At 40.0% G+C, this 27,724-nt stretch overlaps 4 protein-coding genes across 4 annotated transcripts in view; 2 read left to right on the plus strand and 2 right to left on the minus strand.

Moving 5' to 3' along the window:
• Positions 1-12,116: 12,116 nt before the first annotated feature.
• LOC123002702 (accessory gland protein Acp29AB-like) lies at positions 12,117-12,992 on the plus strand. The gene has a single exon (XM_044393126.1). The coding sequence runs from the start codon at positions 12,117-12,119 to the stop codon at positions 12,990-12,992; it is 876 nt and encodes a 291-aa protein (XP_044249061.1).
• ND-B12 (NADH dehydrogenase [ubiquinone] 1 beta subcomplex subunit 3) overlaps positions 12,680-27,724 on the plus strand; it is a 118,163-nt gene continuing 103,118 nt past the window's right edge. Inside the window, exon 1 of the mRNA XM_070214049.1 lies at positions 12,680-12,683. The gene's annotated coding sequence lies outside the window, so the exon portion shown is untranslated. The remainder of the gene's footprint in view (positions 12,684-27,724) is intronic.
• Prosbeta5R1 (Proteasome beta5 subunit-related 1) lies at positions 19,781-21,007 on the minus strand. Its single transcript, XM_017141026.3, has 2 exons — positions 20,777-21,007; positions 19,781-20,716 (listed from the first exon to the last, which is right to left on the minus strand). Exons 1-2 carry the CDS (start codon positions 20,924-20,926, stop codon positions 19,925-19,927), a joined length of 942 nt encoding a protein of 313 aa, XP_016996515.2. The 5' UTR covers positions 20,927-21,007; the 3' UTR covers positions 19,781-19,924.
• On the minus strand, positions 24,870-25,876 carry HP1Lcsd (Heterochromatin Protein 1L chromoshadow domain). Its single transcript, XM_070213708.1, has 2 exons — positions 25,751-25,876; positions 24,870-25,153 (listed from the first exon to the last, which is right to left on the minus strand). Exon 2 carries the CDS (start codon positions 25,148-25,150, stop codon positions 24,908-24,910), a length of 243 nt encoding a protein of 80 aa, XP_070069809.1. The 5' UTR covers positions 25,151-25,153; positions 25,751-25,876; the 3' UTR covers positions 24,870-24,907.

Below are 27,724 nucleotides of genomic sequence, written 5' to 3' on the forward strand. Positions count from 1 at the left end.
CATCAATTTTTTTTCTTACCCTAAAACTATCCTTGCTTTTTCCCTCTGACCTCTGCCAATATTGACCCAACTTAGTGAACTATGCGAACTGCTTAACACCTGCAGTCCGAGGCCAAAAGATCCTGCCAGCAGACAGTTTGCTTCGACGGCTTCGGCACGTTTGGCTTTAACCAACAGAAAGCCGCTTAATTGCCGGCCATTTGACCGGCGGCGATGTTCACTCCTCCCCGGCCCATTATCGTGTATAAATCAGTCAACACCCAGTCGCTCAATTTTCAACACTTGACTATTAAAAACTTTGGCGAATTTATTTAAGGAGAGTGGGGTCGCCCGGAGGCGCCAGTCGGCGGAGTTCGCCGAGTTAATTGCTCGCTTCCATGTTGTTTATTCTTGGTATTTTAAAGAAAATAATTCATAAATTAATTTGGACATGAGGGAAATATGAGCGAAAAACACCAGAAATATTCGCTGAGCGCGCGGTGTGCAGAGAAAACGTTTTATGAAAAATCACCTTATAAATTTGCAGCTACGTGAACGGCAGCAATTATGATGGGTAGTGTAGTGGGGATAGGGGATTCGGGAGGGGGTTCTGAAAAGGAGGAGCTTACGTGACCAGGTCGAAGAATCAACATCCACTTTTATTTACTCAACAATTTGGCAACCTTTTTGTTAACAACTTATCAAAAATTATGTCAAAATTGCAGCGCCCTAAAGGGTTTTGTAAGGTTGCCTGCTGGATGTTGCCTGTATGTTGCATGGGTTAAGGTTAACCCACTGCGTCCTGGCCGTTGCCGCTGATTGGCATTCAAGCACTTCATTACAGCAATTGCCCCATTGAAGCCCAGCTCCCAGTGCGAGGAATTGAAATTTCACGCAAGTTGAGCACACAACAAGGAGTTGGCCATAAGTGGGGGGTTAAAAGGGAAAAGGGAGAGCCAGAGTCCCGCGGAGGGGTTAAGAGGGGCAGGGAAAGGTGGAGTGGCAGAAAAAGGGAGTGCAACACATGCAAAGCAATTTAAATGTCGGCCATCGCCTGAGTACTCGCTCGATTTTGCACAGCGAAAAAAATATTGTAAAAATTAGCATTTAAAAGGGTTTCTTTGGCATGTACTGTTAAGAAACCATAATGACTTTAGCTGTACAATAAATAAAGTTCATTTGCTTTAAATTCGTGACGATATTGGGATATTTCAAACCCCTTGAAGTATGCAATGTCTTTTTTTAAATAGTTGTTAATTTCGGAAACATATTTTTAGATTTTTTACCAAAAGAATAGTATGTTTTCAACTCTACCCCCCAATTCTTATGGAATGAAATAGTACTTCAATAAAACGGCACGTTGATTTAGTCAAAAGAGAAAAATACATTTCGATCTAAAAAAAAATTGTGAATATTTTCGCCAGTTGTCAATAAAATGTTTTTACATATATATTAGTTTTTCGACTTATGAATTTTTTATTTTGTATACATGTAGTTATATATTTTTCAGTGCTTGGCCATTGGACATGCTCCCGTTTTTGCATTGTTGACCGCTGAGTGATGCAGGTTGCTTTTCCCATCCCTTTTATCCCTTGCCCTTCCTGACCAACCCCCTTTTTGAGCTTGTTTGGGGCTCCTCGCGTTTTTCGCGCCGCGCAAGCCGATAATTTATTAAAGGCGATTATTATGGCCTGGTTCGAACGAGTTTGCACTCGTCTGGGAACTGGGAACTGAGAATGGAAAAGGGAGTGGGACTGGGAATGGGACCTGCGTGTTGTGGTAATTTACTGCCCGCGGCGGTGGGGGGAAAGGCGACCCCACAAAAGGGGGGTTAAAAAAAAATAAAGAGACGATCCATTGGGATCCCTGGCCGTGTTGTACTTTGAGGTATTTACATATGAAATGTGTTAAATTGAGCTCTTTTTTAGCACAAGTTTGTTTTAGCGAACAAATTGCTGCCACCCCGCGTGCCCCGCGTGAAATTATAGTTTCAACATTCCGGCAACTCAGTCGCGGGGCCCCACATAATCGGCCGACGATTTGATTAAAAAATCGCACAATCATCGCAACGAGGACCTGACCACAAAGGCGCCCCAAGGGTCTCCCATCGAAATGACGATGACGTTGGCTTTGGCTCCTTCAACTAATGAAAAATTTGCATATCCCACATAAGACCCCTGTACTCAGTCCCCCATGAAAGTTGAAAGTTTGTTTTGTTTGGGGGGCGTGGCATCGTAAAGTGCATTCAACTGGGCGAATTTTTAAAACAGCACATTTGTGCCGCCCTCCTGTTAGTTATACCCGTTACTCGTAGAGTAAAAGGGTATATTGTATTCGTGCAAAAGTATGTAACAGGTAGAAGGAAGCGTTTCCGACCCCATAAAGTATATATATTCTTGATCAGGATCACTAGCCGAGTCGATCTAGCCATGTCCGTCTGTCCGTCTGTCTGTCTGTCTGTCTGTCTGTCCGTCTGTCCGTATGAACGCTGAGATCTCGGAAACTATAAAAGCTAGAAGATTGACATTTTGCATGCAGATTCTAGGAGTTCCTACGCAGCGCAAGTTTGTTTCAAAAGGGTGCCACGCCCCCTCTAACGCCCACAATCGCATATATACGATTTTAAAAATTTCAATATTTTGGAAAAGTAAAAATGCAGTTTTATTGTGTTTATCAATACCTATCGAAATGTAGAAGAAATTTTTTAAATCGGACCATTCGTTAAAAAGTTACGGCGGATCAAAGTTTTTCTCCATCTCTTTCGCACTCCCTTTAGCTGAGTAACGGGTATCTGATAGTCGGGGCACCCGACTATAGCGTTCTCTCTTGTTTTTGTTTGTTGCCTTTCACTTTGTGGTGCAAATTTTAATTGCTTTTATTTGAAATTAAAATTAAAGAGAGTTTTAAAGGGGTCTGATAAATTATTGGACCTGGGGAAAAAGGGCATTGTATTTTAGCCTTTTAAAAGCATGGTAGTTTTGTTGAAGGACATTTACTAAAGGGTTACTTTTAATATATATTAAACAATTTTTTATTTGTTCTTTAAGCTGTATAGATTTTTTTAAAGTTAAGAATTTTTACTAAAGGGTTACTTTTAATATATATTAAATAATTTTTTATTTGTTTTTTAAGCTGTATAGATTTTTTCAAAGTTAGGAATTTTTACTATTCGTTTTTAAAAATATATAAAATAGAAAATTTAAATCACTATAACTAGCAAAATCAATCCGAATAAGAAAATACCATTTAAAAGGCTTACATAAATGACAAACTATGCTAAATGATTATCGATGGTCAATAGATATTGTCATTCCAAACGAAAACTTTGTATCTTTTCTAGCAACCCCATTAGAGCGACTTAAGTAAGACACTCAAATCAGAATTGACAGAGCAATCAAAGCTACGATCCTTGGCTAGTTCCTCCCAGTTGGTTTGGCCAATGGCTAGGATAGATATCTTCCTTTTCCCTTATCCCTGTCTCAATCCCCGCCCCTTTTGGTCATGGAGCCTACTTTTTATGGGCCGCAAAACTTTACGCAAGCTTCCGTTTTGTTTTCTTCTTTTTTTTATTTGGTCCCTTTGGTCTCCCGGAGGAAATGTCCAATTTGACAGCCGAGACGCCCAAATTGAAGACATGTGCTGAATTTTATGGCTTTTAAATAAGAAACCATAAAAGACAACAAAACAAAAGGACAGTCGGCAAGGAAAGGGAGCAAAAAGGAGTCAACAAACCGGAAATTGTCAAAGGAATCAAACTAAACGGAAAGCGAGAACGAAAACATTTCGAATTCGTATATTTAAAAATAGAATGATACAATTTTATGCGCATTTCGGGCAACGAAATGGAAAGTCCTCAGGGGGCGAGTACTTCATAATGAATGAACACTGTTCCAAGGCGACGCCTTCCTGTCTTGGTTAAAATTACAAGAGTCGCTGGGGATGGCTGACTTCGTTAGCTTGGCCACCGGTGGTCAGGGGTCAGGGGTCGGCCCACGGGTGGGTTTCAGGGGTCAGCGATAAAAGGTAATGGAAGCAAACGAAACGAAACGAAACGAAACGAGACGCAAATGAAACGCATTGCAATGCCAAATGTTTTTATCTCGCTTTGACTTAAAGGAGAACCCATCCCCCTTTTCCACCATTGAGTAACCGACCAGCAAATGCTATTTACACATCACAAAAAACCAAAAACAAAAAAAGAAAAGCAAGATGGAAATGCTGGAAAAACGAGGAAAGGCGACAACAAAACGAATTCATGATTCTGGCAAGTTAAACGCTGCCAGTGATAATGGGGGGAAATACTGAAAAACTACAGAGCGAAAGCCAGGGAAAAGGAAAAGCCAACTGTTGGTAGTAAAAGCATTTAGATTTCACTTAAAAGAAACTAAAAATGCAAAACGAATGCCAGGCAGCCCCCACAAAGCGATGATGGAAGGAAATGAAATAGTAAAGGTGTAAGAAAATCAAGGTGGAAAATTGTTTTTGGTTCTGGGGGTGGGTGGTGTAGCATGACCACAGAGTCCAAGGGGGGTATACAATTCCCTGTTCGAGAAAAATGGTACTGAGAACTGCAGAGCTAAAAGCTTTGCAATCTTTGTTAATTGCGGGGTGCACAATGAAAGTTTTTTCGGCAGGGGGTAACTGCAGGTGGTAGACCCATCTGAATTTTCCGTAGCACCTCAATTAAGTCGAAAGCTCAAAGGGGAAAATACGGAATGCTCAGACAATGAAAGAGAGCAAAAGTTAAATGATTTAAATGTTACCAACTGGCAAGTTGATAAGAAGAAAATCCAGAATTAACTTTGATTTTTTCTGAAATAGGTAAGCATTGTGTTGTGCCCTTTATTTCCCGCTTGGGCTACCCTTTTCCGAAAAGCCTCTTATCAAAAGTCCAGTTCATTCTCCCACCCGATAATCGCCGCTTCTAAGCCTGGCACAAATCACTGCGATTTCTTTGGTTCCCCTCCAAAAGCGGTGTTGTCTATCCGATGAAGCGGATACTAAAGGTCTACTGATATACAGTTCGACTTGATTAAGTAGGCAATACAGGTCATAAGAAATAGATCCTATAAATTTTATAATATAAAACAAACTAAATAACTATTTATGAGCACCATACATAAGTTACTTTTGATTTTATGAACCGGCGTGTATATTTTTACAATACTGAAATACATACTAAAATCGAAAGCTTTTTTTATATGAAAGGATACATTTTCCAAGATTTTTTTACAAGTTCTTTGGAATTATGGAAAATAGAATTTTTTGAATATAACTCATCAAAATTTTTTCTAATCATTTAAATGACTTAATAATGCATGCATTTAGCTCTTTATTTGTTCTTTGTTTGTCGGATATTCCTTGGAAGTACGACTGTAACTCTTTCTTTTGCTCGCTATCTCTGCTCTTTGTTTGTGATTCCCTTTTGTAGTTGCCTGGGCATAGTGTGACAAAATCGCTTGAGCCGGCTTAACGAGGCTTGTAATTGAATTATGCGATTTCATTGTGATTATTTTCAAAGCTCCCTTTTCTTTTAGAGGAGCGGGCGAAAGAGGAGCCCAGCCTGGTTGCCTTGTCACTTCTGAGTAATGAGATACATAAAAGTTATTTAAACTTTTAAATCCGCGTCGCTGCCTTTTACTTTAGCATTTGAACCCCTCTCGCCTTTCCATCGGCATTTCATGCTGGAATGCTACGCCCCTCGAGGGGAGGGGGGGTTGGTTAAGGGAGGAGGCTAGTTAAACGTTTGAAAAGTTTTCCAACTGAGCCGCTGAAATGATTTGGAAAATTACAACAACCAAGGACCACAGCGGAGCCGAGTAGAGCAGATCAGAGGAGCTGACAAGGAAATACAAATGAGTCGTCGTTTTTACGGCCGCCCCTGAAGAATGCTGCTGTTGACAGTCGCTCTCACCCTTTATTTTCCCCAAAAAAACCCCCCTTTACCCCTTTTTTCCCACCCCCATCGCGCGTTGCTCGTGCATTTTCCACATGCCAGAGGAAAGGGTTGATTGGCATTTCTCGCAGAGTAAGCAAAAGTTTTTCTTCTCCTCTCTATATATTTTTTTGTACCCGACGTTTCTTTGTTTCAGTGGGGCGCCAACACCTCCCTGTCAGCCACCCACACACTCAAACGAACGTCAATCACTCGGGAAAACCTGGCACAAATTCACAAGGCAACGGAAAATGGTAAGAATTGGCTAGGAATTTACCAGGAAAATGTTATACCTTTCCAAGAAAATATTACCCATGAAAATCCTTTATTTCTTGAATAATTCCACACTTTAATGTTCAGAAAAGGATTTTAACTCTAGGTAATATTTTATTACATACTTAATTTTATATAATATTTATTCTTCGTTTATAAAATAGTATCCCAAATATTTATTAAATTTTTGGAATATTTTATTAACAGTTTTTCCTAAGTGTAGCACCCGGCACATAGGCAAGTGTTTCATTTTTTGGCTGATTGCGAGGGCTTGGCTCGGTACATCTCTCTATCTCCTTCTATGTGGGAGGAAGGGGCTCCCCAGCCCCATTACCCCCCTCCGGCTCATTGCCTTTGTGGGCGCCTATTTGGCCTGGTTGAAGCTCTCTGTCTCTGACGGCCTCCAACGGAATGCCGAAAATTCATTTGTATTTCAAAATCCCTTTTTGATGAACTCTACGTTTTGCTCCTGCCCGTGTTTGCCTGCCGATCTGTTTTTTTTTTTCTCTTTTCCCTACCACACAAACGTGCTCCCCCTGGAATTTTATCTGTCGCCGCCCCTGGCCCCTAGTCCTCCCTACTTACTTTCTATTTTGATGCTTTTGCTGGGGTAATGCGATTCCCTAAAATGTTTAAATATACCAAAAACAAGTAGCTACTGCAAATATATTTCGTAAAAATGTGTGATAGCTAAGTTACTTTGTTTTAATAAGACATTTTATAATTCCTCTTAAATATTCCCTTTAAATATTAACTTTAAAATATTTTTGAGTTAGCAAATAATAAAAATAATATTATTTATTTATTTATTAAATATTCGGGGCGAATTGCTCTTTCAGAATTGGTTTGAAATCTTTTCCCAAATTATGTTTTTCTATTTTATATCAAAGATTATATTCTAAAATAAAGAGTTGTTGATCATTTTTTTATAATTTTAAATGAATTATAAGGATATTCAAACAAACATTTTTTATTTATAGCAGGATAATTCAAATTTGGTTCAGTGTTTCATTGGAATATATGTTTGTATGACGGTGTTTTCTGTTCTTCCCTTATTAGTTTACAAGAAACACAAGTATTCAAGTTCAAGGAGAATTATTTTACTTGCCGTAAAACAAAAAAAACTGAAGAGAGTCAAGTGACGTGGACTCTTAGGGAGTGGAGTAGGACTTTGTGTCTGGGGCCAGGGAAACTGTTTTTCCCCCGCTTTTCCCCGCCAACCTGATCCCCCAGCCCAGACGCCATAAATTATCATGGTAATGTAGATTTGTGCGAGACGCCAGAAGGGTCCGTATCCGGCTGTTATGCCGGAATCAGAATCAGAATGAGAATCAGGACCCGGACCGGCCTCAATTACCTTTTGTCTTTGGCCACGGGAAAGTACCAGTACTCGTTGAATCATAATTGCAGTTGCGGATGGCCCTTGAAAAACTTTAATTGCTTGACTGGGGGATGGATGGGGATGGGTACATATAGGGCATAAGTATAGTGGGTGGCAGGCCTTAAACCGATTTATTTGATTTATGGGCTGTAGGTGCTTAGTGCTGCCAGACAGGCTCCCCCATTGCAGTTTCGTCTTTCGCCAAATTGAATCAATAAATGTTGCTCGCAAAAAAGGGAAAACTTTTGCGATTATAATTTATTGTGTTTTAACCCCCACAACAGTTTTTTTCTTGCACTTGCAATTAATGTCAGACACACAGACGACAACGAGCCGAGAAAGAGACGGGGACAGCGGCAAAGAAAGAGACAGAAACACAGAGGAGACGAATAAAAAACAATAAAAGCGAATTACATTAAAATTACACAATCAGCAAAAAGCAGCGACGAAAGGAAGAAAATGGAAATGGAAACCTTGTTACAGTGCACTGGAAAAAAAAGAGAAATAATATAAAATTTGGAATGTTGAAGATTGTATACTCTTTTTTGATTTTATAAAAATAAATGGTTTAAAAATTTCTTTAAAAAAATATATATGGCGAATTTGTATTATTATTTTTGTAAACTAATAGATTATTTTTTGAGTACTTAAAAATTGTATAATCATAAATATATTAAATTTTAAAGGTTTTTGAACCATTTGTATACATTTCAGAAAATTTGTGAACATTTGTTTAAGTGTATACTTTATATTATAGTACTGCAATCGGATTCTTATCAGTATTGCCAGCCTCTGATCGAAATAGTTAAACCGCCTGTGAGGGTATAGAAAGCGAAATGATGATGGGGTGGGCTATGTGGATTATTTCAGCGGGGAGTCTTGGCAACAGGTTCTTGAAACGCAATTGAAATTGTTGCTAAACGAGTTTTAATTAGACAGGCGAAGCTTGGCTGCTGCAGCTTCGACTAAAAGCGGCTAAAACAATGAGTTGGCGGCGGGGATGAAAGTCAGGTAATTCCGCAAAGGGGGGCAACTAATGGTATCCTAATTAGATGATAGTCGGTCCAGTCAATGCGAATGATGTGCTAAAATTGTGAATAATGTCTGCGTGTGTCGCATTCGCCGAGTCCCCGTGAGGGAAAATCAAATCGGAACTGCAGCACAAAAAAACTGCTCACTTAATTACTTTCTTTGGCGAATTAGCAAAGACGGAAATGAACGCGGAGATGAGTGGCAAAGTGGAGAAGAGATTGAGAGAAAGAGGAACGGATGGATGATTCTCTAGAGACGGAACCCACAGAACTGGCAATAAAATAGCTAATCACTGCTGATGGAGACTGCTGAGTGGAGTGCCAGGGGATGGACTCCATAACAAGTGAGCAACGAGAAATTAAGTTGTTGAATTGGGAGTAGATGGATAAAAAGGGAGCATGATTTTCAAAGAGTTTCTTGTATTTATAGAAAATCTTTCAAAGGAATTGTACTTAATTAATATAATTAATCTAATAAATAATTTTCAAAAAATGTAAAGTTTTATTTAACCGAAACCTAATCTTTTTTTTAACATTCATTTTCTTCCATATTGACTCTTTAATATTATAGACTTTTTTTTAATTTCCTAAAGTAACTCAGTAAATTATTTTGTAAACAAAAGTTTATAATTGCTCTCTGGAATTTTTTAACTGACGCTTCCGTTTCCGTTCAACTTTAATATGGCCCGCCAGAAGTCAACACTTAATTAAGCCAATGAAGTAATTATCATGAATAAATCATGGGCAGCTAAATGAAATGAATGAGCCCATAAGCGATGAGGCTGGCACGTGAAGCGAAGACACCTCCGCCTCTTTAGTATCCCCCGTCTTTTTAGGCATATTGCCCACTATATAGTGTCCAAGAGGAGGACCCCAAAACAGACGGACATTTGTCGCTGGGCGAGATTGATTGAGCGTAACCTCGACGCGTTTCTCATTGCCGGGCGAATCGCAGAAATTTCTTGGCGTTTCGCTGTGTGTTAAATAGCTGGAATCGCTGGGATCGGGAATGGGAATGGGATTGTGGGTTCCGAGACCCATGGACAAGGCATCTAGCTGTGGCCAGCGATGCATGCCATTCATCTGGCTGCCTGGACTTGTTTCTCTTTTTGTATCTTTTTTTCTATACCCCCCGTTTGAGGATTGCGCGAGCTGACAACGGAATTGATTTAATGCCTTTTTCCATCAGCCACAGGTGGAGTCCAGTTGTCCACCTCTCCAGTTCGGTCTGCGGCCTGTCGTCCGCATCTCACAGATTCGACTGGCTCCCCTTAATTGGGCTCACTTTGGTGGCAGCGCTTATTCATGCCTCTGGTTGGGCCACTTTTTTCCACCGATCCCAAACCGCCTGGCAGAAAACATTTTAATTATGGCCGAGTGATAGGAACAATCGTATGGGCATTCCTGGGGCCAAGAGGCGGGGTTTTGATAAGCGCATAATTGCCTTCAATTAAGCTGGATAGCTGGCAGCAAAAAACTTGTGGGACACCTTCAACTCCAAGTTAATTGAGTTCTCTTTGGCTGTAAGTAAGCGGAGAATTTCAACTACGATTTACAGAAAAATAAAAGGTATTTATTTCAGGGCTTTAAAATATGCACAAATATTCACATTTCAACAGAGCTTTTATTGGGTTATTTGATTAATCTGAATCAAACCCATTTTCAAACTGACAATGGCAAAGAATCCTTTTTAAATAAACACAGTTCAGGTGTCAGAGAATTTTCTAGTGCCTGCTAGCGGGAATAAATCACAGGGCATCAATTATCTCAATCGAAGTTTCGTTTAAAATTAAATCGTGACATGTCGAACCAATTTTCCCAACCCCTTGTCCACCCCATTTAACTGGAAAATACCATGCATTTTGCTTTTCTCTTTCATTTTCGACTCTGAAATTTTCATTTTGCAAACTAACAAAACAAAAAACCAAAAAAAAAGAGAGCAAAGGAATTTGCATTTTCCTCGCATTTTTTATGGTAAAATTGAAACATTTATTTATAAACAGAGGACAGGCCAGTCTGAAATCGATAAATAAAAATAGGATAAATCGGCAACAAAGGACGAAACATCAAAAATGAAACGGCATTTCAATCAACACACAAAAGTGTACCATCGAAATGGATTGGAGAAGGGAATGGGAATGGTATTGGGATTTCGTTTGGTATTGGGGGTACGGAATGGCTTGCAGCAAGCCCGGATTCTGGTTTTGGTCGAGTTTCTGTCGATTTTGTAGTGTATTTCTTTTTTTTCGATTTCAGCCTTTTGGTTCTGATTTACCCCACTTTTTGTTTGTTGCCAGCAAAATGTTTTCACACCAACTTGGCCCGGAGAAGATTTTTTCTGGGCATTTAGCTCGCTTTTGTGATTTATTCGATGCTTTTCGGCATGTTGCATAAAAAGTGCAGCGGGGGCGGAGCTTGGAGCTCACTTGATGTTTTGGCCTTTTTGTTTTAATTAAAATACCAACTTTAATCAATCGCCAAGGTCCGTATCGGAAATTGGGAAAATGCAACTATGAGTGGAAGGAGGGGTCGCTTTAATGGTTCGGCATTTTAATGGATTTCAAGATGAGCAACGAGGAGTATGGAGTTTGAGTTCGACGAGCTCTTGTCCACAATTGGTTTTCCATCAAACAAATTGAAACACTCGCTCAGTCACTCAGTTAGTCAGTTAGTCAGTCAGTCGGTTGGTCGATTCTCTTGACTGCACTTAACTTAAAAACGTTTCATTTTATGTGGCCCCGGCCTGGTCCTCCTGGTCCTTCTGCTCCCGGTCCCCACATCTCCTCGCCTCGAAGTCCCTGGGGACTTTGAGGTTGAGGTTGGGTTTCGGGGTTTATCGGGGTTGGTGTCGGGCTTTGGGGTCGGGGATGGCGCCCATAAAGTATGCAACTTCATTGATAACATTTATTTCAAATGCACTCAAAAACCACTCAATAGTATGAAATTTGTTGCAGTTTACCTGCTCTCCACACACTCACTCGAACCACATATGTAGCTACTGCATCCCTGGGGAAAATGTGGAGCGTGCTCGTATCGCATGTCGCTTTAGCCCTGGCAAATGAGCAGCCAGATGAGCATCAAAAAACCGGGGAGGTTCGACTTGGGATTACCTCTTAATATAATATAAACAATATTATTATTTGTCTTAATAAATTGTAAATAAATATTAATAAATTGTTGCTTTGCAAGATATTTTCTTTAAATCCTACTCTCATCTTATCAGCAATGTTCTGGAATATTTTATTTTCCTATGTAGTAATGAAGTGTACTTTTTACGTTCATCGACCTATTCGACAAATGCGCCCTTAAAAACCTTGAACTTACTATTTCAACGACAACTTTAAATAAATAAACAACTGATAGCACACCTTTTATGCCATGCACACAACTCATATATAATACGCAATACTTTAAATGACAATCATCAGCAATATTAAACGTTTCTTTAGACCTTTCACAGGTAGTTCGCTTTCATTCTTTCTGAATCGTTTGTTTTGAGTGGTTATAATAACTTACAATGTCTAAGCTGAGTATCCTTTTTTTGTGTGTCTTCATTGTCGGAGATTTGGATGGATCATTGGCAGGATTATTTCTCAATCCTGAAAATCGGTATAGGCAATCCATCCAAACTGCTCTTGAGCCAATGGATGGTTATATCAGGAAAACTGCAGCCCAGCTAAACAGGATCGAAGGTGAGCAGAAGGCCATGCAGAACAATCTTCAGGCGGTACGAAACGGACAGGAACTGCAGGTGACCAAAATTCACACAATGATGCACGACCACCTTAATCTGACTGGAGAACTTTTGAATCAGATCATCGCGCAGCAAGACGAATCGACCAGGTCTCTTTGCATTACCAAGGAAGACTTCGAGACCAGTTTGAAGAAACTTCAGACCAAAGTGGAGGTCGAAATACTTGCAGTTCAGACCAGTATCGAAAAGCTTTTGACCAAAATCGAAGGGCAGTATTTTCAGACGACAACTCTTAAGCCCCTCTCCACAACCTCCTCAGAAAACATCCATTCAAAGTTCCAGCTGATCGGCGATCGATATTTCTACATTGAACGAAATATTAAGGCAACTTGGACTAGTGCTGAATCCCACTGTCTACGGATGGGTGGTTACTTAGCCACCATCAACGAAAGTGAGTTTAATCCGATCAGAAAAGTACTCGAACGTATGTCTTACGCCTCCTACTGGCTTGGCATCCACAGCAAGAACAATACGGACCAGTTCGTGTCTTTGGCCACCGGAAAGACACCTTCATTCCTAGAAGGGCTTCGAAAACACTTCCAACCTGAAAGTTGCGTGTTTCTAACAAGCACACTTTTGACTAATGGTAATTGCAATTTGGAGCGTTTATTCATTTGTCAGCAAGACAATCAAGTATAAATAAAAATTTGTAAAATTATTGTAACAATTTTAAAATATTGTTACAAAATATATAACGTTGATAAAGAACATACATTAAAGTGCTTTTCCATATACAACCGGTTAAAACAGGGGGTGAAGTGCGATGTTATAAAGGTAAGCTGCAAATATATATGGTTAACAGAGAAATATAATTATTTAGGGCCGAGTAAAAACAATGTAATACTGCAAATTTGTATTTAATATCAGCAGGTGCGATCTTTATGCTTTTCTGATCTCACTGAGAGTCTCGTTTGTTTGTACATTTAAATAATGGATTTTAAAGTTTTATTGAAATATTAATTTCAATGCATTCAAAAGTGAATTAGAAAATGGAAATAAGAGAGACTTATTTTTCTAAAATGTATTTTCTTAAATATGGCGAAGCACAGTATACCATTCGAATAGTGAAAAAACCTGGGTATAAATAGTTCTTTATTATATTTCCCATATGCTTTGCATGTCTGCCCTTGCCTGCCCCCAAAAGAATGTAACAATATATTTTGCCTTTGTATTACATAAATTTCATTGAAGTGCTTCCATTCATTTCCCGTTCGATATGTGTGCATACAGGCTCTATAAATATTTCACTGGGGAGATCGGGCAAAAACACACACGCGCGCAGGCAAATTCAAGGATATATACGTATAGTATAGGTGGAGGAAAAGCAGGAAAAGCAGCTGCCGCGTGCCTATCAGGTTGACATTCAATTAAACTAAACCTGGGCCAGGTCCCAAGAGCCTTTCAGCCATCTCGTACTCGGTAACCTTGAGCCACTGTAAATGGCATCTTTCATCTGGCACTTGAGTGAGTTTTCCCAGAGATACTCGCATGTGCATACTACATAATATACATATTCCAGCCAACACTCGAACGATTTTCACTTATCCTTGAACACAAAAGTATTGCATTCTTGTTTAATTACATTCATATTTTGGCAAAGGCCTAGAATCACTTACTTGGCGTCCGGAAATTAATTGCATTTGAGGAATTTTATTGGTAAACGCTTCATCGAATGTCTTTCTTCGCTTATTTAATTGCAAATTAAAAACTTGACAGCAATCATTCGGTTCAATTACCGTAGAATATTTCATATGCTAGCTTAACTTTGAGAAATCAAATAAATACTGTGAGTACCTCGATTTTAAATTACATTTTCACTCCCCGAAATATCTGGGAAATATATTGCGTAGCTTACCAAATAATTTAGCTGTCTGCCCACAATTTCATTCCCAATTAATGTTAGTTGTGCGGCCTTTAAACCTGATTATATTCCCAGCTTCCCTTTGTTGATATTTCCCCAGCCGCTTCATCAGCAGCCATAATTTCCATTATAACTTATTGTCTTTCTAATTGAATGAACCGTGGAGTGGGGGAAATGGGGATATGGCCTTGCCCATGGCAAAAATCTATTCATTGTATTTGCATACAATATGCCAGTTATTACACATGGATATGGCCTAATACACGTACATATATAGTTCTGTTGGCTGGAATTCGGTTGTTTGTGTCTGGGCTGAATAGCTAAAATATGGCCAGTTGGCTTGCCAGGGTCGATTTTTGCATAAATTAGACATGCGTCGCTTACAAAAGGGGTTTTGTGTGTTTGGAGGAGTTGCAAAACTGTGCAAATTAGGTTACGTTGTCAATGTTGTGGAAAATAAAATAAATACACTTAGTCTACGTGTGTGCGTGTTCGAGTGATTATAAGGAAAAGTCGTAAAGAGATGGCTCGATTTGACCCAAATTCCCGCAGGATGCAACACATGCAAATGTGTGCAATTTCATTAAATACCCAAAAAAGACATAACAATGCAAAGAACTGAGCACAGATAACAAATTACTTGCCATGAATAATAATAAGGAGCAGTGCCCTCGCTCCCTCTTTATGTCACCCAATCTCCTTATGTTGCAACTGTAATGAATATCAGATGATGACGATAATGATAGAAATGCAACCAAGCGACATTGACGATGACAATGCTGACAAGCCGATGAACATAAAAGATATGAGCGAGAATTTCCATGGGGCGAAAGTAGGAGAATTCAAAGCGGTGTTCTCGTATAGAATTTCAGAAAAAACATATTTATTTTCTTATGTTTATATTTACAAATATAAAAAAAATTCAGAAAGTACAAAGTAACACGTCTCCGTCAAATCGATATGCGCATGTTAAACTTCTGGCATCGCTCACATAACATGAAATAGATCATCGTTTCATATTAAATATATTTCGGATTAAAATATATAGTTCCTAAAATTTATGAAACACATTCTCTTATCAGTCATTTCAAAGATTTCTGCTATTTTTGAGAACAGCTTCATGGCAAATTGCCAGTGCCAAACTGGGAAACAATGAGTAAAATTTCATTACCGGACGATGGGACGATTTCCACTACAAAGATGAGAACGCTGATGGGATGGCGCAAAAAAAGGGGTAATAGAGGATGGGCAGAAGGAGGAGGAGGTGCTGCAATCTTGACGGGAATTGAAATTGAAAAGAAAATGAATGAAATGTGCCGCGAGGAGGGGGTGGGGGGGAGGTTGAAAGGACGGGGAATCAGGACCCAGAGAACAGCTTACTTGGCTGAGCTGCCTGTGAAGTCCTTTCTCAGTTGTCGGGTCCTCCTCATTGCCATTCTTGCTGCCTGTCAGCGCGACTGTCATATCGTACCCCCCTCGAAAACCCCCTTCCAAACCCCTCTAGTTGTCCGCTGGTTATTTGCATTAAAAATATTATTCATTGCAATCACAAGGATTTGCGCAAAAATGCCTGCAATGAGCCGTTGTCGCTACATAAAATGCAATTGCCGGGCGAAAAAAGGACCAAAAGTGATGGCGGGCAAGGAAAAACTGCGATGATTCCTTTTGTCTCCAGCGGAATAAGCGAATAATGATATAACTGTGACACAGTTTAACTGCCGGCACTTGTGGCACTCGAAAGGGGATTTGAATTTCAGAAGATTAACGATGACAAATCAATGAATGAAATACAAAAAGTGAATTCGTTCTTGTACATAAAAGCTCACAAGCTGTTTTTAAAATGGGAAAGAAATTAAGAATCGCAGTTCCAAAAAATTAATGGCAAAAATCCTCTTACAAACGATTAAGCTTGTGAAAGCTATCGGCAAATTAAAAATTCCGATTAATAAGAAATCCTCCTTTAATCGATTTAACCGGTTAAAAATGTGCAATATGCACATTAATCCGGCAGACAACATATCCGCTTTCTTGTTGTATTCTCGCCAATGATGTACAATAATTGAACCGATTTCAATGGTCTATAATTAACTGGCCTTGATAGCTGATTTCCATAAATGCTTTTTCCACTGGGCCGGCAACTAATTGCCGTGAATTTCAACAGATATGCGACTAATGTGCAGTTGCCGCCAAAGTAGCAATAAATGGAGAACACACAACGGCAACATCTAGCAGCAACATCGCCTAGCAGCAGCAACACCAACAGCAACAGCAATGGCGACAGCGACAACAGCAACAGCAGCGGCAGCATCAACAACATCTGCACTTTGATGTTGCCTCATGTTGCACAAGGACCAAGGCTGGAGGAAAAGGGGTTTCGGGGGTTTCGGGGGTTTCAGGGGACTGCAGAAGGCAAGGAAAACTGGCAGCCCAGAGCTGATAAATTGGAAGTGCATTTGACGCTGCTGGCGGAGAAGATGTTGCCGCTGTTCCACTGAACCAATCGCTGGGGGATTTAATTCTCTTGAAAAATTCATATTTATTTGAAATCAAAATAATTAGGTACTTTTCATAGGTTCATTATTAAGATTTTGTATTTAAGATGTGTGATTTTAATTATTCCTTTTCAATATGTTTTCAATAGCTGAGTAGCGCTATCAGTTGTCTAGTTGATCGGTTGATTAGTTTGTCGATCGTAGGGTTAGTGGATTCAAGGCTTTTGGGGGAGCGGTTGACGAATAGGTGCTTGTTTGTTCATCTCTCTGTGAAACATTCGCTCTTTAGTTCGTGCACTTAAGTGCAATACTACACATTACTACGAAAGCAAATGTAATCTTAGGTTGAGGTCAAGAAAAGTGCTGACAACTGAATTGCATAACACTTGGTAACAAAATAATGGTAATAATTAAGACAAAACAAATAAAGGTTTTGACGATCACATCTTTAATATCGTCACCATCTTTAAAACTTGAAATTGTCGTAAGGCCAAAGGTCTAAACCATTTAAAAGGAATCATAAAGTTAAAATTAAGTTTAATATATTACAAAAATGTTTCCAGATATTTTTAAAGTTTTCAGTAATATAAACACATGCTTATTTTCCTCTGTGCATTGCTTTTATTGTTGCTGCTGTTCCTAATATGGGTGATGATGTTGCTGTTGCATTTGCATTCGCTGTTGCTGCTGCTGCTGTTCTTGTTGCAGTTCCAGTTGCTCTGGGTCTTCGGTGTTGTATATCCAGCCTTCGCCTGCGTCCCACCGCCTCAGTCGGTTAATGAAACTGCCAAACGAGGCATCGCTGCCACATCCGCTGTCTCACGGAGCGACTATCTGGCTCTCTGTCTGCCCCCCGGAGCAATGCCTTGGCCAAGTGCTGCTGCTGCTGTTGCTTCGGCCTGTGACAGCGGCAACATCATCATCACCAGCAGGCAATAGTCCCTCCCCCTTAGGATCCCCACCCACCGAACCAACGAACAGTCACGCTTGCTTGTCAAACACTCTGGCAGACTCTTACGATCTCCGCCGGCTTCGGTTGCATCTCCTCCTCCTCCTTCCACTCCCCCTCCAACATGGCAAAATCCATTTGCATATTTGCATCCTTATGCCTGACAGTTAACACCCCCCATCCCCATCCCCCCTCGCACTCCCCGATTTTCCACCTTTTCCAAGCGGCGCGCTTTTAACGACAAAGTGTGAAATTTCATTGAATTTGAGCTCGTTGACAAAAGTGGAATGGCAACAACAACAACGACTAGCTGCAGCAGCAACATTGCAGGTGTTGCAACTTGTTGTTGCTGCTGCTCTCGTTGTTTTGCAAATTAATTTAAATTATGGTTGTTTTTTTTTGGACAAGCTTTTTATGCCACATTAGCTGAAGGCTGGTGGAAATTTTCAATTGGAGAAGGGAACCAGCTAATTTGTTGGAAATTGATAGCCGCAATTAGTCTGCCGTTGTTGTGAAAACATCCACTTTATTATAGTATGCTAATTTTCTGGACAACCAATTTAAATCGAATCTGTAACAAGGTAATTCACTAAAATGTAGCTTAACTGTTATCTACCGTATTTAAAGAAAAGATTTAAAAAATTTTTGAATCTCTAATATTTTAATGTTATTGTGTTAAAGTGAGTTGTAGTTTAAACCCAGTTTCTCATTTAAACAGAAATATTATCTGCGTTAAAATGTTGTTTTGAAAATTCCAGAGCAGCCCCTTCTGCGCAATTTGAACTATTTAAGCCACTAGAAAAATCCAATTTATACTCGTTTACTGCGTGAAAATAGTTTTGACCCATTAACCCATGGCGCAACATTTTTTCCGCCACTTTTACTCCACTTACCCGCAATGAGGATTCTCCGAACTTGAGCCACACGACTCTGGCTTTAAGTAATTTTCTAATGACACCACAGAGGAAAAATGACTCTCGGGGACTTGGGGGCTACCCGAGTTGTCTCCTTTCCCCCCTTATTTTCCTGTCCTGCTCCTGCTCATTTTCCAGGCTGCTCCTGCTGGCGACGTTCATTAGATTAAAAGCAATTTACAGTAAAACTTTTTGCCACAAAACGCCTTCTGCCCTGATGTTCCTCCGCCCCTAGCTTCCCCACCCCAATCCCCCGTTGAGCTGCTGCTTCACACACGTGCTGCAAGTCACATGTGCCCCAAAACGCCGTGCAAATGTTGCCACCAGTTCGTCAAACACTGAGAAAAAATAGTAGAACTAGTAATCGAAATATCTAACATTGAATTTTAGTTAAAGTTTTAGAGCAACGTTCTTTTTTATAAAAAATAAAATTGGTAATTTTCCTAACTTAATTGTTATTGTCTCTCTTAATTGGATTGTCTCATAAAAATTTTAAGAATAATTAAAAATCTGTATTTTAATTCCAAGTACCTACTTTTATTAAAAATTCTGTAACACTACATAAATTTATTTCTTTTAAATTCGAACTTTCTTTTATCAATTTTCCCCTGTGTAGTCATTTGGTGCTTTTCGCTTTTTATTTTTGGAATTCAACAAATTTGCGGATTTGGTTTGTAATTTATTAAATTTATCGCATGCTCAGAGCGCCTTAGCAGTCGGGGAAATGGAAAGGGGGGTAGGGGGCCAAAAGCACCCAATGGGCGATGGGAGTGGATGACCTACGCCTGCTAATGTCTGCGGTTGCGCTTTTCCGGATGGGATGCTATGGGATGGTATAGAATCGTAGGGAACTGGGCCCACGGACCGAGTCTCCAGGCAGTGGCATCTGCAACATTTGTTGATGACAACCCAAAGACACAGAATGCAACATTTCGTGGAACATTTCGTTGGCCGTATTTTGTGTGCGGCACGCCCATTTAGGGGAAGTCATTCGGAGCTTAGAAGTTATTATTTTGATTTATAGAAAAAGTTCGTTTGGCGAGCGAAAGTTGCTCGTATATTTTGTAGGAAGGGGAATGAGGAGGTGTTTGGGGAGCGAAGAAATTAGTAGATAGCAGCACAGCGTTGAAAATGGAGAAAAAATAAGCCAGTTGTTTTTATTATAAGTGGTAAGAACTTTTTGCTTTTAAAAAGGGAAAAGGATTAGAATAAATGGTTCAGCATATGGTTGGGAAGTATATTTAACATGATTTCAGAAACTATTCTTATCTCACAAATACAAAATTTTGTATATTTTCTAAACAAAAAGAGTCACTACTATGGTAAATTTTTGTTTACTAGTGATTTCTCATATTTTATACCGTTTCCAACTTAGTTTGAACATTATCTTCAGCAAGTTTTCTTTTCGTCCATCCACTGGAGCAGGGCAAACCTTCATCAGGGTTACCCTTTTGATCTTTCCTTTTCTCCAGATGCCCCGTTCCACAGTACGAATCATGGAGCTCGGAACAATCCGTGTTGCAGATGTTTCGCCAGCCATCCGAACTTATGTGATAGAGGCGAACAATGCCCCCGGAATAGGCATCCTTGCTGGTGGCATGGTATATTGCTCGTCTGGCCAAATCATAGGCCTCCTGATCGCTGAGATCGTGACGATATCCGGTGTCCAGAACACCCAGGGCATAGGGGGATCCACTGCCCACGGAGAAGACCTGACCATGTGACCTCATGCCCTCCGAATCCACGTAGATTAACTTGGGGCCCTCGTCATCAAAGCCAGCCAACATCATTCCCATTACCAGACCCATGCCCTTGTACTCCGTGGAGATGTTGCAAATAATCCGGGCAGCCGTATCCACAGTCATGCGTTTTCGATACCGAAGTTGGTGCAATCGGCACTCCTTGGCCAAAACACGATCCCAGTAGACACAATCGGCAGCTCCACCGGCCAAAGTGCCCAGCATATAGTCATTCAGTTCCACGATTTTCTTCATTGTCTGCGAACCAATATATTGCCCCGAAGTGGCCCTCGAATCTGCACACAATATCACTCCTCCGCGGTACTTGAAGCCCAAGGTGGTGGTGCCATGGTCAAAATCCATGCGAATTTTACAATGGGCTAGGATCTTTGGCAGATTCTCAGCGGGCTGCAAGGTGGATATTAGTTTTTAGAAGGTTTTTTAGGCTTATTATATTTAAATACTTACTCTTTCGAATGGTGGCGCCATCAGTGCATAGGGATTCTCAAAATTACTGGTGGCCTCGCGAAGTTGCTCCTGTTGCCATTCGGATTGCAAATCGTCGAAGCGCCGCATGAAAGGCATTCGATTCATACCACAAATGGCTTCCAAAGCCATGATATATAAAAAATGTAGTGGGTTATGGGGAATTTAAAACCAAATTAAATGTTGGAGGAGTAAAATCTCAAAGGGAACTGAAATAAATAAGAAGGAATATGGAATCTTGAAAATTTTGTTTCCTATTTGAGGATATTTTTTTTAGGAATACCATAAATAACTTTTTGATTTAGGATTTGATTTTGATTTGATTTTAGGATTATTTATTATTATTTTATGAACCAACAATAAATAGAAATTGAGTAATTTATAGGTGGGATTTGTATTCGCATTTTCTAGGAACTTAAAAAATAGTAGATTAATTGAGTAAACGTAAATTCTTATTATTCAATCGAAATTATGGCATAAGGTGTAAGATCTAATAGAAATGTAGGTCAAGTGGGATATACTTGCTCTGAAGACTGGCATGAGATCACCAACTCAGTTCTCATCCAACTTTCCCGTTCCGGTTGAAGGTTTCGCTCCAATGAGTAATGTGTGCAGTGGCAAGGCCAGTCTCCAATTCCAAATCCAATGGCATTTCATGGTTAGTGGGTGAGAGTTGCCGTTGGACACATTCCGCTGCCACCCAAGTAGAATCCAATGGACCTTCAGTGGGCAGTGGTGGCGCCACCGCAGAGATACACGACATTTTAATTGGACTGCCCGGGACATCATCGCCACCTGCAGAGAGATGCGAAAATCAGCCTAAAAACGAATGAGGAATTGGAGGTGTTTTCGCAGCGACCACGCCCCCCAGCAGGCAGTGGCAAACGGATTAGCCGCTAATTAAACGCCAATTGGAAATGTTTGCTAAACTGTTTGAGTCCACGGGTCGAGTCGAGTGGGATTCGGTTGCCTGATATATGACGACTCCCACTCGGCGACTCCCGGACTCTCTAGCTAGCTGCTCCCACTGCCTCCATTAGCGGACGCCATGTGTCACTGATCTAAATTTATGCAAATTGCCGAGGACTTGGACCCCGCATTCCCGTTCTCAGCCTGTTGAATTCCCCGCATCACCCATCCGCCACATTGGCACATTTCATTTTTGCACGCGCTTTGGATTGCAGTCTGCCCTTTTTAATGGGAAACTGGAGGGGGCGGGTGAAAATGGAGGAAGAGAATGGAGGGCTGGAGAAGAAAAATGGGCGAAAAAGTATCCTAGCTGGCTAAGCCATTCATTTGCCTTAAAAATACAAACGCTGTCATACCCTTTTAAAAGATATAATACTTTTAATTAAATTACATTACTTGATTTGGTATCTTATGGTTATGATGGAAAGGGAAACAAAAATGTTAGAAATCCGGTTTCTGAAATGTTTTCACTATTTTTTAAAGCTCTTTACAAAGAAGGTAATAAAGTAAGTTTATAAAAATTGAAACAAAAATACTTAAACCCTTTTAGCCCCACCCTATTATGCTAAATTAATAAGAATCCTATTAGATCTTTTTTAGCTGTTCTTAATATATCATTAAAAAAATAGATCTACAACTACTTACCTAAATATTACTCAATTTTATTATTATAGTATATCAAAATTCGACTTCTAAAGCTAAACTTTGCCCTCGTAGTTACTGGATAGTTTTGACTGCCAGCGCTGATTATTAAATCACAAGGCTGGGACAAACTGAAGCCGGAGCAGCAATCTGATATGCAAAATCTCGTCTATCCCAGACGATGCTGCTCCACGAACTCCACCTCCTGCTCTTGCTGCTGCTCCTGGCCATCGCTCCACCCACTTCCCCCTTTCGCGGCATCTGTCCTGCGTTAATTACAGCCCAGTTTTGTGCACTGGCAACAACTTGTTAAAAATTTCCGCTGCCAGTTTATTAGAGGGCAACTAACTAAGGCAGCAGCGTGGAAGTATCGCCCCATTCTCTCCCTTTTTTGCAGCCTGAAGTGGCTGGCAAATTACTTAGTCTGAACCTGTTTTAATGACTAAAATGACGCCAAGTCAAGAGCGACTAAGAGATTTGGCCAAACTTGAGTTTTCCGTCTGTAAATTATTGTAGAGGTGGAGTGATAAAAGATTACATATACTATTGTGACATTGAATAAATTTTATAGTAAAATAATTGTATTTTGTAGATTAAAAAAATCATGAAACCTATTAAATAAATATTTAAAACCAATACATAACTTTCGAGGCAGAAATGTTAAATTCATCTTTTTTCCTCCTTACAAAGGTAACTTCATAATCACTAAACAATGAATAACTTTGCTCTCAATCCACTTACTCAACTTTCTTGTGACATAAAAAATAAACCACCTTGTTGACAAGCCTAAGAATATTTCACGAATCTTTTCAAAGAGTTCTTTTTAAGCTCTCGAATTACAAAAACAAAACTCTTTTGGGAATCTCTAGAATAAAATTCAACTAAGGCACGTAAGCAAAAACCGTTTTAGGAACTCTTGGCAGCAAATATTTTATTTCACTTTCGTTTTATTTACTTTTGCCGCTTAGCATTATTGTTTTAAAATCCTTCAAATCCGTTGTTTCACTGCTTATTGTCCGCCCAACTCAGCCCACCAACTTTGTTGCCAGCAACTTTTAAGCTTGCTTAAGGCGCCCAACAAGACTTGGTCCCGTCCCGGAATTACGGAAAACTTTCCCATGCAGCGCGATGAATGGGGCATCATATACCATCCAGCCAGCTAGCTAACCCACCACCCACTGAACCGCCGAACCACTGAGCCACCCAACCACCGTCGTCCAATTTGTAGTTCATCATCTGTCCCGCGGACCTGTCAAAGCCGTGCGCGAAATATGACAGAGCGCCTAATTGAGGGAGCGAAAAGAGCGGCGGGGGATTCCCCGAAAACAGTTTTGACATTTGCATTTAATTTATTTTAATTGAAAAAGGCCCGCAAAACGGATTAGCTTGTCGAATTTTTCAAAAAATTACACAAAAAGAAATAAATCAGCAGTGTTTTTGAAAAGTATTCCAAGTATAAGTTTTGAAATTCCAAAAAATAAAAATTGAAAAACCAACTTAAATAAAAGACAACCATAAAAGTATTTCAGTTAAAGGGAATAGAGAAAATGCTTTTCAAAATGAAGTTCTCAAAAATATATCAACATTTTTGGATTATCTTCTATAGTTTTATGAAAACTTAACATAAAAATAATAAATAAATACTAGACAAACCCTATCTCATCTTCTATTGCCTTGACCTATCATCAAATAAATAATATTATTTCTGTGTAGAAGAAAGCCAAGTTGAAAATTGCGGCTGTAGAAGTTTTGCGCGCAAGTTGCTTATTAGGTCAAGTTGGTCTGACAGCTCGGCAATCCGCCGGAATCAAAGTCAGAAACAAAACCCGAGGGCCAAACTATTTTTACAGTCTCCCGCCGTCGCTGTAACAAAGTATACGATTTTTACGATGATGCATTAAATTAAAAACTTTGGCCCAGAGTAGAGTCCATTAGCTGGTGGAGAAACACATGAGGGGCGAAAATGCAATGCCACGCGGCGGCAGCAGCAGCTTATTTATGGGCGAGATTAAAATTTTTTAAATGGAAAGTAATTCCCCAAGTGCGGCCATAAAACAAAACTCGCCAGCCTCTCAAACTTTTTCATCATCTCGTTTGGAATCGACATCTTGAGGGCGGCGGAAGAAGTTCTTGTTGGTTTTAACGACTTTGCATTGGTTTTCATGGCCAAAATGCCGAAAGCAGTCGAGAGCTGGCTTTTATGGTTGACACAACATATTTGCCGGCATTCCGAGGCAATTGGCAACTCTCACATATCCGGAGATACCCATCCACTTCCCCATCCTAATTGTTGCGCCCCAGGATTTTATGGCACTTTGAGAGCCATTAATCCGAATTTGATATCTGCCTAATTAGTTTTCCCTGCTTCGCTTTTATGGCCGACAGTCTCGTAAATTTTCATGATCGATTCGAGGCGGCAGAGCGCGAAAAGAAAACTCCGCCCCGGCGATAAGGATCCTCACACATCGTTTCGGTTGGTGTATAATTCAATTTAATTAACAATCATTCCTCTCCAGCTTTTCTCTTTCTCGGCGACCTTTTAATGATGGGAAAGTAAGACAGGCGACTCCAGTAGAACTCCATTACCATGTCGGGAATGCGTAGTTTGACCACATCCGCTGGGACTCGTTCCAGCTCGGGTTGATCCTTGAATTTGATGTTGTACATTACAGAACCATTGGGATTTATAAAAACGGAATCTATTCGTTCCACCATCAGTCCGCGTCTAAAGCCATTGCAAGTCATGATCTGAAAGAAAATGAGGATTTCGGAATTAGAAAATATTTAAATTTTTAAGTGACCAGGTAAGTTGGGTAAAGGCGACACCCTAGAAAGCTGCTGTATCTCTAACTGTGGTAACACTGGTGTGTGAATCTCACTCGTTTCTCCTTCAATTCCCCCTCCTTTGCTTTCACGTCAAACAATGCGAAATGCACTTTGATTGTTGTTGACCAACAAACAGGCACGCGTCCATCTCATCTCCGTGGAAAAGCACGAAAAGTGGTAGTGACCAGTGAATAGCTGCTAATGTGGCTGCCACTTTGTTAGCACGTTTTCGCGTTTTGGGCCAAGGCTTTTTGCTACATTTTACGCAGGCCGGCTTTGTCCAATTCTGGTGGAGAACTGAAAGACAGGTCCAGCTCCTCCTCCAGGAATTCCATTTGATTCAATCAAAGCATTGACATTTTCCTCAATTGAGGAAACGGCTAACCATGCTTGCTCCATCTGCTCTACTATTAAATGAAGCTAATAGGGGGGAAATCACCTGCTTCGCCTGCTTTTATTGCCAATCAGGCCAGAAATCGCATTGCGAGGAGATTTTATCGCGGTTTAATAGCAACTCACCTCTTAAATTATAAAAATCCACTTCAAAAGAAAAACGAGATTTCAGATGTTTCCGGCAAAAGTGACCGTTCGTTTCCCCACCAGTGTTGTTAGTCGCCTAAATTGCCATGGCAATGTGTTATCGATATTTGCTATTACATAATTGCGTGTTTTTTTTATACCCGTAGCGAAAACTTTTTGCTTTTCCTTTAATTACCAACTGTCGCACCTGAGGCCAATTATCGTGTAGAGCCAGAAAAAAAATTATACGAAGTGCCTGCAGAGGTAAAACATTTTAATTAATTGAATTGTGTATGTCATGCCGATAGGTCGATGTTTCCGCACACATGTAAATATTTCAATGACTTTAATTAACCAAAAACGTGGCAATTAATTGACTTTGCCCGCTCAATTTAATTAATATTTGTTGTTGCCTATTTGCCAAAGGATGTGCAACATTTAGCTGCAATTAGGTCAGGATTTTGCCCTCTAGGCATTAATCAAATTGTGTGGAGATGGCCAAAAGGGGTTTGAGATTTAAAAAAAGGCGGGTAAACAAGTGTTGTAAGCTCTTTTCCAGCACTCTTTTCCGAGGTTTTCGCGAATTTTCTTGTCTCTTTGCTGTTTTGGCGGAAAAACCGCTTAGGAAAGTGTCAGGCGAAATGAAATTCTTTATTTTAATAATGCAAGTTTGCACATTTTTAATTGTGCTGGCGACAGCTGCAAGAACTTGGCTGCTCACTTGACCCACAAAGGTGCGGCCACTGCAATTGTGGGTGAAGGTGGGCGGAGAGTGGGTGGTGGACGAAGGTGGGTGGGTGGCCAGGTAAGGCGACAAAAACCGCGCTTGCCATAAAGGGACGCTGCAAGGACATTACGACTAAATGTAAACAGCTTAATTAAAAAATAAAACTCCGCTCGGCACGTACAAGGAAAAATAACACTGCGACGAGGGGGAAAATCCCCACACATAACACCACCCACTTGTGGGGAGGGAAAACCGAGGTGGGGATTCTCCCAGCATGTGTGTGACGCGCTCTCTTTATTTGCTTAAATGCACAAAAGTGTTTTTAATTTAATTTTTCGTCTTTTCGCACACACTCTCTTCTACTTTGCTCTTTGAGGCAGCTCCTAATTAAAATGAAAGTAATTTTTCATCAGCAACTGGGGTAAAGTAAAATAATTTTCTTGCCGCCCCCTCGGCAGTCATTGAAGTGCTCATTAAAAATGTTTCAAACCAGTTGCAGTCTTAAATATAGCTCTAAAAAAAAAGTGGAAACTAAAATGTTTTTAGTGAGAAAATTTGAAATTATTTGCTGGGGAGTCTGGCGCCAGCTTTTCCCCACACTTTCCACTCCAGTGTCGTCATCATCGTCGTCAGCTGTTCAAGTGTTTTCCAAGTCGAAACTTTTCTTTTAAATATTTTCCATACTTATCCCTCGTCATGCGCTGCAAAAGTTTTATGCATACGCATTAATGTGAAAAGTGGGGAGGAGTTGGAAAAACTGGGAGATACATATTCCCTTTGGATGGTCCTCGGAAAATGCAAGTACCCTTATTCACTGCTACTAATGTGGAAAATGCCATCGACGACGGAGGGTAATTAACAAGTTTTTGGTTGATAACTTTGGTTTTAGGCTTTCTTACTTTTTATTATTTTTCTTATTGGGGGCTAATGGTTTTAAATCAGTAATACAAATAAATATCAAGGCGTAAACAAGACAAAATAAGGTTTTTCAATTGTAAAACTGTACAAAAAGTGTTAAAAACAAATTAAAACAAATAAAAATAAAATCATTCTGATTTAAAACTCTTGAATTTAATTTCCATACCCCCATTAATATTTCAAATTGTTATCCTAGAGTACAGAACCTGCCCTCGCAGTGCAGTCAGCCATGAAGTGCATGTTTCCCCAATTTGCATGCCAAATTGTTTACTTCTCTCATTTCAATGTGCTTTATCAATTTGAATTTGAGTTGCATGTTTGGGTTCTCT

This window comes from Drosophila takahashii, chromosome 2R (assembly GCF_030179915.1).
Source record: "Drosophila takahashii strain IR98-3 E-12201 chromosome 2R, DtakHiC1v2, whole genome shotgun sequence".
In the NCBI taxonomy this organism is placed as follows: Eukaryota; Metazoa; Arthropoda; class Insecta; order Diptera; family Drosophilidae; genus Drosophila; species Drosophila takahashii.